The sequence below is a fragment of the Panthera leo genome, chromosome B4 (genome assembly GCF_018350215.1).
Source record: "Panthera leo isolate Ple1 chromosome B4, P.leo_Ple1_pat1.1, whole genome shotgun sequence".
NCBI classification, from domain to species: Eukaryota; Metazoa; Chordata; class Mammalia; order Carnivora; family Felidae; genus Panthera; species Panthera leo.
In genome coordinates this window covers 125,837,903-125,850,806 of record NC_056685.1, presented here as the reverse complement: position 1 = coordinate 125,850,806, position 12,904 = coordinate 125,837,903, and the positions used below count along the sequence as shown (strand labels likewise).

The 12,904-nt window shown below is 37.0% G+C and overlaps 1 protein-coding gene across 5 annotated transcripts in view; it reads right to left on the bottom strand.

Moving 5' to 3' along the window:
• Positions 1–12,904, bottom strand: part of RIC8B (RIC8 guanine nucleotide exchange factor B) — a 103,779-nt gene that overhangs the window by 27,769 nt on the left and 63,106 nt on the right. For all 5 annotated transcript variants that reach the window (XR_006205077.1, XR_006205078.1, XR_006205079.1 and 2 more), the window contains exons 5-7: positions 12,189–12,417; positions 11,362–11,457; positions 5,976–6,120 (exon numbers count right to left, since the gene is read on the bottom strand). Coding sequence is in view for 2 of the 5 variants with exons in the window: in XM_042947611.1 (XP_042803545.1) it covers positions 5,976–6,120; positions 11,362–11,457; positions 12,189–12,417 (470 nt within the window). In the remaining 3 variants the exon portion in view is untranslated. The remainder of the gene's footprint in view (positions 1–5,975; positions 6,121–11,361; positions 11,458–12,188; positions 12,418–12,904) is intronic.

Below are 12,904 nucleotides of genomic sequence, written 5' to 3'. Positions count from 1 at the left end.
GGGACAATGTAAAATGAGAACAGGGTCAGGAGAGAACTCTAGGGAACACTGGCAGTTCAATGTGGGCAAAGACAGTTGTTAACTGTGATTGAAAATAAAGGTCAGAGGAAATCTAGGAATGTATGGTAGCACAGAGATAGAGTGGCCAATAGTGTCAATTACAATGATAGATGCAGTAAAATGAAGGCTAAAAAATATCCACTACTTTTGAAAATTAGTTACCTTGTGAGCTTACTAAGAGCACTTTCAGAGGAATCTGGAAGGTAGGGAAAGGCAGTGGAAAGCCTAATTTGCAGCAAGTTGAAGCCTGAGTGGTAGTTAGGATACTAAGAGGAAAACCAGATTAGTCATTCAAGAGGCTAAGATATAAAGGACCGTGATGTCGAGATGTGTACAGGTTGAGGAAAACACATAGAGACAGTTAACAACAACAACAGCAACAACAGCAACAACAAGACAGGAAGAGAAAAGATCAGAAAAGGGAGACTTCAGCTACCAGCTAAACAGACACCTACCTATTCCTCAGAGACTCAAATAAAGGAGACGAAAGTTTCCAGTTGTGAGGCTATGTGCTGAGGGTGTTTAAGCCTTATTTATCTTTGTAATTCAGCTGCTACCACAGTGCCTAGCACACACTGGTAATTAATGAATGTGTTAACAGGGGGAGGATTGTATTACAAATTGTTTTCTTTAATTAAAACACATAAGGCCTCTCTTTAGGCCCCCTGGACAAAGTACACAATTGCCAGAGCTGGTAACGTAAGTTTAGATTTGGCTCAACAAGTTGGTGGGCACGAGCACAAGTTAACCTGTGGGCCACTGTCAGTTGGGGATATAGTTTAGCCTGGCACAGATGGGTATTGATGACCCTTGGATGACTCTTTCTGTGCCAAGGCTGCCATGAAATTTTGCCCTTTGTATCTTGTCCCATTTCAATCTTCCTTCTTAATTTAGTTTCTGTGTTCCTAACCCAATTTGCTGCCTGCTGTTTCCACTTAGTGGTCTGACTTTTAAGACTTCATCATGATACCTTCACTTCAAACTTAGCTGAATGTCCTTCAGAGGAAAGTTCAACATTGATGAATTATCTGAAATTTATCTCATTTTAGTATAGTTTGCATCCAAACCCAATCCAAACTCCAAAATCTGATGACTTACAAGTTGGATGTGGACTACAAACTTTTTCTTTTGGCTAGATAGTTTAAAAAAAATTTTTTTTTTTTTTTCAACGTTTTTTTTTTTTTTTTTTTATTTATTTTTGGGACAGAGAGAGACAGAGCATGAACGGGGGAGGGGCAGAGAGAGAAGGAGACACAGAATCGGAAACAGGCTCCAGGCTCCGAGCCATCAGCCCAGAGCCTGACGCGGGGCTCGAACTCACGGACCGCGAGATCGTGACCTGGCTGAAGTCGGACGCTTAACCGACTGCGCCACCCAGGCGCCCCTAAAAAAAATTTTTTTAAACATTTATAGTAATTATTTTTGAGATAGAGACAGAGCATGAGTAGGGGAAGGGCAGAGAGAGAGGGAGACACAGAATCCAAAGCAGGGTCCAGGCTCCGAGCTGTCAGCATAGAGCCCGATGTGGGGCTCAAACTCATGAACTGTGAGATCATGACCTGAGCCGAAGTCAGACGCTTAACCGACTGAGCCACCCAGGAGCCCCTAGATGGTTTTAAATTATAATTAGTTGATAGCATTTAAAAACTGGGAGATTTTATGTAAAAATCCAGAATCCTGGCTTCTCCTGAAAAATCTAGAAGACTGGGTAACATTGCCATATGTTCCTTCATGATAACAACCAGTTGGAGCTAAGTAGCAGCAATATCTTCTCTCCAATCTCGCACAATTTTCTTGTTCCCCTACTCCCAACCCACCATCTTCCCACCAATGAGTTAAGTGTCAGTTTTCATTCACCTTCTTATGTCCAGTCCATTTTTATTACCAGCCTGGTACTTGAAGGCATGTGAGTTTGTAACCCTTGATAAGAAAGTAAGTGATATGAGAACAGAAACCTTGTTTATCTTTATACTTCTGCATTCCCTGGCTATAGCTCAAAAATTATGAGTAAATGGTTAAATGGGTAAAGTTGTATTCCAAAAGAATGTATCTACTAAACTTAAAATCAGATTGGAAGGAAAAGCAGATGAGCATACATAGAATTGCTAAAGGTCAAGTGAAACTGATATACTTTTGCTAATATGGGTTGGCTTTGGGCTCAAAGTTAGGACTATAAAACCTCAAATGTAGGGTTCAAGAGGGAACAAAGCTAATACTTTCAAATGAAAAACACTGAACAAATTCATATATAAATGCATATGCCATATTTGCTATGACACTAACTCTTAGTAAGGTGATTATATTTAGATATGTAATATAATTTATGAAGATCTGTAATTACAGAAGAAATAAGCTTTAGTTTTCCTCTTTAAAATTAAAAAAAAAATTTTTAAGGTTTATTCATTTTTCAGAGAGTGAGAGAGAGAGAGAGAGAGAGAGAGAGAGAGAGAGAGACAGAGCATGAGATGGGGAGGGGCAGAGAGAGAGGGAGACACAAAATCTGAAATAGGCTCCAGGCTCCAAGCTGTCAGCACAGAGCCTGACGTGGGGCCTGAACTCATGGATGGCGAGACCATGACCTGAGCTGAAGTCGGAGGCCTAACTGACTGAGCCACCCAGGCACCCTAAATTTTTTAAAAAAATACAAGAAATGCATGCTCACTGTAGAAAAATTACAAAATACACAGAACTAAAAAAAGTCACCAGCCATCCTACTACTCAAAGGTAACAATGGATAAGATGTTAGTACGTATTTTGATAAACCTCTTTTGATGGCTAGATACATAGGTATGATTTAGATTTATGTATACATACATAATTATACTTTACAAAAACAGCTCATTTCTTATCTTGGAAAAATTGATTCAATTCAGCTTACATGTGCAAGGCACTATACGAGTCACTTAATCCTAAAATGCTGTATCAATCTTTTCTCAAAGTCATGAAAGAACTGAATTATTTAAAAGAGCATTTGTGATAACAGCTGAAGATGATTACTCTAAGTAAAGAAATGTGGCAGAATGGCAAGAGAGGACTCAAATTTGGGCTTTAGCCCTTAGCAACTGTACAACCTTGAGTAAATTACTGAAACACTCTCAAGTTCCAGGTTAATTCATTTATGATACTGGAATAATAATATTTAAATTATAGGGTCCTTATGAGAATTAAATGAGATTATGGCCTAGGATGTTTGGAACATGATACCCCAATATATAATAGCTGTTTATTATTATTGTTACATTGATAAAATTATGTTGCTAATATGCCATCTTAACAGGAACTGAAGTGGCTGAATCAGTTAGAAATAAAGTTTAAGAATTCAGTGGGTACAACTCAGTAGCAAAATCTCTAAATAATTTTATTTAAAAAATGGGGAAAGGGGCCCTGGGTGGCTCAGTCAGTTAAGCATCTGATTCTTGGTTTTGGCTCAGGTCATGATCTCATGGTCTGTGGGATCAAGCCCTGTATTGGGCTCTGTGCCAACAGCATGGAGCCTGCTTGGCATTCTCTCTCTCCCTTGCTCTGTCCTTCTCCCACTTGCACCCTGTCTCTATCTCTTTCATAATAAAAATAAACTTAAAAATAAATCCTGCTTAAACAAAAATGGGCAAAAAACCTGAAAAATGTCATATGAATGGCCAACAGGTCTTTTTGTGAAAAGATGCTCAACTTAACTAATCATTAGGAAAATGCAAATCAAAACCACGAGAGATCACCGCACACCTATTAGGATGACTTTTATCAAAAGGATAAGAGATGAAAAAAAAAAGATGATAAATGTTGGCAAGGATGTGGCAAAAAGGGAACCCTTGCACACCATTGGCGGGAATATAAATTGGTGCAGCTACTAAGGAAAACAGTATGGAGTTTACTCAAAAAATTAAAAACAGCAGTTTTTATGATCCAGCAGTCCGACTCTTCGGTATATATCAGAAGCAAACAAAATTACTATCCCCAAGAGCTGTCTACACTCCCATGTTCACTGCAGCATTATTCACAATAGCCAAGATACAAAAACAAGCCAAATGTCCAATGACAGATGAATGGATAAGGGAGAGGTGGTATACACACACACACACACACACACACACACACACACACACACATGTAAATATGTAAATATATATATTTCAGCCATGACAAAGAATAAAATCCTGCTATTTGTGACAACAAGGATGAACCTAGAGAACATTATGCTAAGTGAATAAGCCAGAGAAAGACAAATACCGTATGATTTCACTTACATGTAGAATCTTAAAAAAAGAAAAAAAAATAAAACTCCTAGAAGGAGTAGAATGGTGGTTAGGGACAGGGGAAATGAAATTAACTATAGTTAATAGTATTGTGTTGTACACTTGAAATTTGCTAAAAGAATAAGTCTTAAACATTCTCACCACACACACACAAAGGAACCATGCAGGCAGCAGACATACATAAGTAATTAATTGTTAATCACATCACAATACACACACACACACACACACACACACACACCCCAAATCATGGTGTATAATATACTTTAAATATATACAATTTCACTTGTTAATTATACCTCAATATAGCTGGGAAAAAAACAAAAGAGAATTGAACTTAATATTTTGGGAGAAGTGAGTGAAATTTTCTACCTCCAAATTATGTTTCACAAAACTGAGGTACTTTAAAAAAGTGGAATATAAAATCTGCTTAGATAGAATTTTTATACTACTACATTTTTAAATTTTAATTAAAAAAATTTTTTTTGAAATTCTTATTTTAAGTAGGCTGCACACCCAATGTGGGGCTTGAACTCATGATCCTAAGATCAAGAGTCTCATGCTATACCTACTGAGCCAGCCAGGTGCCCCAATATACATATAAAACTAGGAGCTGAAGAAAGAAATAGGTAAAAATATCTGGATAACTTAAAGTTCCTTGTTTGAAGAACTTGATTTTGCAGGGCAAATAACCCATATAATTTTAGGAAATATTTAAAATTGTTAGATGAAGACAATCACTTTATATATGCTTATAAAATGGTGTTTATTACATTGTAGTATAGTTACTTTCAAGTTTCTCTCTACTGGGGCACCTGGCTGGCTCAGTCTGTTGAGTGACTCTTGATTTCGGCTCAGGTCATGATCCCTGTGTCATGGGATCAAGCCCTGCGTTGGGCTACATGCTAAGCTTGGAGCCTGCTTGGGATTCTCTCTATTCCTCTCCCCCTTCCTCCTGCTCGCTCACTTAAAAAATAAAAAAATTAAAATTAAAAAAATTAAAATTTCTCTCTACCTCTATCTTATCCTTATCTCAAGGGTAAAGGGTATATCTTAGGCATTTTTGTACTTTCCATCTTCCATTTTATATTTCCATAGTATATGTACCTCACATTGAATAATTATTTATTAAATAACCTAGGGAAGAAACCAAGACTCCAACAGTTTTAATTCCAAGAGGAATTACAAAAGGGAACTAACCCAGGGCTTTGCCTGGTTATCCAAACAGTAGCACCCTGGCTCAGTTGGTAGAGCATGCAACTCTTGGTCTCTCAGGGTTGTGAGTTCAAGCCCCATGTTGGGTGAGGATATTACTTAAAAAAATAAAATCTAAAAAAAAAAAACCCAAAATAGTAGCACCTGAATTACTTAAGCAGATTTTCCATAATGGCTCCAGGTCCTCTCTCATCAAGATTAAGAAGTCTGGGTTAAGAATACAGAAGGCAAAGTTTAATGTGAGTGTGTTTGTACATCTTAATGACTTCAGAAACATACAGAAAATTTTTTAAATTTTTAATTTTTAATATCTCCTCAGGCCCTCTAATAGAACAGACAGGAGTAAGCTCTGAAAAGAGTGGAATGAGACGGCCACTACTAACAGAAAGATTTCTTAAGTTCCCTCGGAAAAATAAAAATGTAGAGAGCAAAGAGAGTTTAACCTACCTCTCTCTTTGCAAAGGACAAAAAGGAATTCAGCAGCAATCTGCTTGACTCCAAGGTCAACATGTGTCATGAGGCGCACCAGCTTATTTCTCACAGTTGAGCCAACTTCAGGACGATTTGTCACATCCCTCAATGGTGGTAAAACCTAATGGCAGAAATGCAAAACCATCATCAGTTGTGGGTACTAGAGTAAGCGAGGACGGCACCATGCAACTGTCAGTCTTAGAATGTCTATGAGCTCAGTTTTCTATGAGTGGAAAAAGCTTTTTAAAAATAAATAGGTTTGCTTTCAAATAAAACTAAACAACAACAACAACAACAAAAATCCCACCTCAAATGATTTCAAGTTTGTAATTAAATTTCATTTGAAGAGAAACATCTCTTCATTGTACCACCATGATATACTCAAATTCATTGCTGGGTTTTTATTTATTTTAGCATCTGGAATGCCTTTGCCTGCTTCCATCAAAATCCATTTTAAAGCGAGGGTCAATCTATCTTCTCTATCGTCCATGGGGCCTTTCTTAATACTCTCATTCCTATTGATTTTTCCCTTTTTGTAATTCCTGCAGCATTTTCGTATTTACTAAAAAAATCTGTACTTATGTTTTCTTGTTGTTTTATAATAAAAATGGCTACTAATTATTGAATACTTTAAAGGTGCTAGTTCCTATAAGAGAGGATATACATATATATTCTCTATACTTGATCTCTACAGTAACCTTGCAAAGGAGGCAGTAACATCACCATCACCCTATTTTATCAATTGACCTGCAGATGGCCTGCTTGGTTTGTTTGCTTGCTCACTCACTTCACCCATCCATCCACCCAGCCCCCTCCCTCTTCAGGTTCTCCTATCTCACTGGCTGCTTCATCTCAGCCTCTTCTGCCAATTCTCTTTTCTCCTCTTGTTTTCTAAGTGTTGGAAAATTCAAGGGTTGTGTTCTTGGATGACATTCTTCACTTAATCTATTGGTGATCTCAACCAGTTTTTATGGCTTTATATAGTCTCTACATAGTGATAACTCCCTGAATTATATTTCCATCTTAATTTCTTTACTGACTTCCAGACTTTTAAAGCTTTCTCAAATTTAGCATGTCCTAAACAGAAGTCTTGATGCTCCCACCAAAGCTGTTCCTTCTTAGTTTTCCATCTCATTAAATGGTAAATCTATTCTTCCAACTGTTTAGTACAAACACCTTAGAAACAGCCTCTTCTCATCCAATCCACCAGCAAATTATATTGTTTCTACCTCTGAAATATATCCATAATTCAACCAATTCTCACTACTCCCTCTAGTATTACCAAATCCAAGTTACTGATATGTCTTGCCTGAACTGGTTATTACCACAACCTCCTAGTGGTCTCTGCTTCAAACCTCGCCCTTCTATGATTTATTCTCTACAAAGCAGCTAGGGATCCTTTGAAAGTCAGATCATGTCATTCCTGGTCTCAGTCCTCCAGCTTCCAGGGCTTCTCATCTTACTCCTAGCGAAAACAATGTCCTTACAACTCCCTTAGGTTTCACATAATCCAGCTTCCTGCTATTTTTCTAACTCCAATTTGACTACACTTCTGACCTATGCTGCTACAGCTGCACAGGCCTCCATGGAACTTCTTAAAACACACCATGGTCTTTGCATTTGCTGCTCCCTCTGCCCAGAAACACTTTCTCTAGAAAATTGTGTGGCTCATTCCCTTCACTTTAGGTCTATGTTAAAATGTTGCTTACAGGAAGGCATTTCCTGACCACCCTATATGACTAACCTTGAGCATTCTTTTCTGTGCACCCCCACCCCCGCCCGCGCTTTAATCTTCCTCACAGCACTCATCACCACCTGATACAGTGTATATTTTTCTTTACTGTTGGCTTTCTTCCACAAGAGTCAGTGCCATGGGGGCAGGGACTTCTTTCTGTTTTGTTTACTGCTCTCAGTGCATGGCATATTACAATGTTCCATAAGTATTTGCTGATTGAAGGAAGAATGAATGAATTCAAAGATCTTCTTTTTAAAGATTTTATTTTTAAATAATCTCTACACCCAACATGGGGCTCGAATTTACAAAAGAGTTGCATGTTCTACTGACTGAGCCAGACACTCCTCAAATATCTTTTTAAAAGTGCCTTCCATAAGCTAGGCACTAAGGTAGTAAATGACAATAAAAACAAAGTCAAATAATAATTTACTGTGCTGGACCCTTCATGTGTATATTATTTTATTTAATCCATTCGACTGACTTTCTTCTTTTCTCTCCTTCTACACTGAATGCCTATCCTGAATCAGGAGGTATTGGAGACACTGGAGATACAGCTGTGAACACAAACAGAAACTAAATCCCAGAAAATTGAATAATCTACCAAAGTGTTTACAGAACCCATATTCAGTATTTCTGATAGGGTAGAGCACCATGATTTCTGTGCTCTATAGGCACAAAGTCACTGCACAATAAATCCTTATTTGATTCAGCTAACCATATTGAGTTCTATATGGTCTCTATACACTGAATGTAGAGAAGAATGAGACATCTAACAAGTGATTTCATGTAGTATGTGCCTACTGTTCCAGAGTAAAGAATCTATTAACAAAGGTTATCACCCCAAAATTTTGTTACCAATGTTTTAGGTTTCTTAAAACACAATTTTTTAAACGTAAGTTTGTTGCTTTCATTGTTACATACCACTCCCAAACTGCATTTGTATAGACTCATTCTATTTCCTCCCAAATACTACCCTCCAACAAATTTTTTATTTTGACAAATCTTGTCCATCTCTTCTGTCAAATCCACAGATGCCTCATCTCTTCTGTAAACCTCTCCACAGACTAACCCAACCTGGGTTGGTACTTTCTACCATCTGTTCTCTTTCTACCTGCCTCCATACTTAAGACCAATTTCCTTTGGGTAGGCATGTGTTGGGTTCAATCAGGTAATAATGAAATAGGGCATAATAATTAATTAGCCATCATTGCATTTACACTATCACCAAAAGTAACCACCTGTTACTTTATGTTCTGCCTTTCTTAACCATCATAGTTGAGAGTGCATCTTTCTCAGGAAGAAAGTGGATTTTTGTGTGTGTCTTGTATCTTTAGTTATCTTTACTTGTCATGTCTCATCTCTTTATACTGTAGTACCTCTTTAAGGACAAAAAGAGGGTCTCATAATCTTTGTTTCTACATAATATGTGGCTCAAGAGCTTCACCTAGAGAAGTTGTTTAACAAACAGGTTTTTTTTGGCTCTTCTGGCCAGAGATCTAAACTCTAAATAGTTCAGTTGAACCTGGATCTCCTATGTGAAAAAGCTAAAATAAAGAAAACTTAAAATATTTTTCATTTATTATTCACCAACTCCTCCTAGTCACAGTAGAATGTCTTAAAATAATCAACGTGGAAAATGACTTCAATTCATTAATCAACTAGTTTACTTGGCTTAAATGATTATTCATGCTTTCAGGGTACTACTCTCTTCTTCCAATAGACTGTAAATTCCTCAAAGATAGTCTCTACTTTCTAATTTCTCCTTAGCAGCAGTATCTATTAATGTACTTCACGTATGGTAAGGTGCTTACTAAATCTTGATCATAAACATAAAGGGGGGGAAATGAAGCTGGTTCATTTAACAAGGGAAATTCTGTACGGCAAAAAATGAGCAGTGGAGTGAATGGTTGTACCATGCACCGAAATGTGGAAAGAAGGAAAGAAACAGGGTGAAGGGATGGGAATCAAGAGCTTAGTCGGGTATGTGTTAAAACTTAAGATACCTACTATACATCTAAGGGGAGGAGATGAGTAGGCAGCCTGTTATATCAATCTGGAGCGGAGGGGACAAGTCAGGGCCAGAGACATAAATTTGGGAGTCATCAGCGTACAGATGATTTTCAAAACCATGACTGCTGAATGAGATCACCAAGGGAGTGGAAATGGAGACCAAGGCAATATTGCCTCGGGGCACTCAAACATTGCAAAAAGGTTCCCTATTGTGTCCTAGAAACCAAGTGAAGAAAGTATTTCAAGAAGGAGAGAATACCCCATTACATCAAAATGCACTGGGGAATTAAAGAAAAAAGGTTTGAGAACTATTAGATTTGGCATTACTGGGTTGATGATTTTTGATGAGTGCCTCTGCAGTGGGGTGGAAAGCCTAATTACAGCGGGTGCAGGAGAGAATTAAAGAGTAAAAAGAATAGAGAAGGTGAGTACAGAAAAGTGTTTTGAGGAAAACTGCATTAAGAACAGAGTAATGGGGAGGCAGCTTGAGAAGTGGAATTAAGAGAAGGTTTTTTTATTTTTAAGATGAAAGATGTGTTTGGATGAAGATAGAAATGACCCAGTACATTAAAAAAAAAAAAAAAAAAGGATTAACATAAGAAGAGAGGAAATAAATGCAAAAGCAAAGTTCTTGAGAAGGTGAGAAGGAAAGGGATCTAGGACACAAGCGAAGAGGCTGTCCACAGAAGAAAGCAGGGACAATTCACTCATGATAGAAGGGGAGACAAAGGTTATATGACACAAGCAGATGAACAGAAAACACAGTGGTACAAAGAATCCTTATCATCAACTCTACTATCATCCTACTCCAAACATTCACCATCAGCTCTCTTTCCAGCTGGCCTCCTTGCATCTACTCACATTCCCCTAGTCTATCCTACATATAGTAGCCAGAGTATTTCAAAATATAAACAAGTACCCTTCATTCAACTCCCCTTCTCAAAATGGTCCAATGCTTGCCCATCTCACTTAAAAGAGAACCAAAAGTCCTATACAACCTCAGGCTATGTGGTTCTTGCTTACCTTTTTTTACTTCATCTACCACTCTCCTTGTCAACTTGGTCTAAACTCCTTGCTCTGCCATAAGCACACCAAGGCATCCTCTCACCTGAGGAACTCTGAACATGTTCTCTCTATAGTCCCCTTCCAGATATTCTCAGAGATCCTTTTCTTATTTATCGAAGTTTCCGCTCAAATGTTATTTTCTCAGAGAGGCCCTGCTGATTCTCCTAAATCTCCCCTTCCCCTATTGTCTTTCTTCAGAACACATCACAACTTGCCATTATAACATATTCATTTACTTTTTGTTCTCCGACTATAAGGTAAACTCCACAAGGCAAAGACTTCATCTATCTTTCAGTGGTTAGAACAATGCTTAGAACACAGCACAAAGTAGATCTCCACTATTAGTTGAATAAATGAATCAATGACTCAGAAAAATACACACGATCACTTTTTTCCCGGATTAGGAAGATTTCAAAGATTAAAACTAACTTTTCTTAGTTTCTGATTTTATGAAAGTAAACCATTATGAAAGAATGCAACTCATTAATTCTATTTTTAGAAACTGCATATAAGAAGATTAACCATGAGATGTAATATGCATTAAGCAGTTACCTGATCTTTGAGAAATTTTCTGATGTTTCGATGGGCTCGGGAACATTCTGTTAATAAGCTGAGAACCGGAGTTAGACCTTCTCTATAGCTGCTTCCCTATAAAGAAAACCAGACATACTACATTAGTTTCTAACAGTGTTACTTTCCTCTATATAACTGAGTATATTAATACTCCTTTTTTGGTGGGGGAGACATTTTATGTTACCAAAGCTTTACAAACTATTTAAGAAATTATTTTCCTAACCATGTTTTCATTCTACCAGTTATCTTCATTTTTATTAATGCTCATTTTTATGCTCCCTGGATTTTCCTACATTTTGTGGGGTCCTCACTGGCTCAACCAATGGGCTTAAATAAGGCAAAGGTTTTGACAACCTACCCATACTACCCTGCTGCCTTTTAATATAGCTACCAGACAAAAGAAAATAAGCAGCTCACAACTAATGAAAACTTGATTTTTTTTAAAGATAGCTTTTAGGTATTATGGAAAGTATTTATCTTCAGGTTTTGTGGGCAGATAATTTTTACTTCTAGGTCTTAAAAAATACCTACATGGAAAAGTCATTAATTTTTCCTTCACTTGCAGGCACTAGTCACAGTTTTGGTGTTGCATTAACAAATTTTTTGTCTTTAAACAAATAAATTGACTTGTTTTAGCAATTAATCATATATTGTAATAAAATGATTTCCAGAGCATAATTATGCAGTATGTCAGCTATAAAAAAAAAAGATTAAATTTAAAAATCATGTCCTGTGATGTCTGTATATATGGCACATTTACATTCTTTAGAAACATCTTCCCAAGGCCTCCATTTTATCAGCCTTACCTTGTCTATTCTCTTCTCCATAAAATTGAGTAAAACATGAATGGCTTCCATATTCATACCATTGTATACCATGGTATTGTTTTTCAAAACAGTTTCTTTCTCAGCTGTTTTATCATTGGGCAGTTCATCTAGAGTCGTTGCCTCTTGGGCTGTTTCTTCATGGGTTAATGGACAAATGAGAACATCCAAACAAGAGACCGGAACATTGCTTAAAAGGTTGACTGCATTGCTGAAAAGCAATTTAAAAATACAATATTTTAATTTCATTGAATAGTCCTTTAAGATGCAAACATAATAAGAAGTTCAGAAATGACTTTTAGGAGTCAATTAAAATTTTTCTATTTCAAAACAAGCCTTTAATATTACTTGGCATTTACTGACTAAGAGACACAATAAAGAGAACAGTTTTAAATACACATATGAGAAATTAGAAAGAACAGATGTTAAATGGACACACACAATCACATGATGTCCTGTCACTTTCTGAAATGCTAAAATAGGAATTAGTGAGCTTTAACACCATCTCTTTAATTTTATTATGACACAATGCTAGCTTTTTTTTTCCTTGGGGTTTTAAATCCTTTTGTGGAGCCACTGGTGTTTTATTATTCCTTAGATTACAACATAAAGCATTTGAGAAGCTGTATATAAGCAGCTTATCACAGAGGCAACAACATTAAAAAACCAAATATTATGGCATTAAGTTTTGTTCTTTC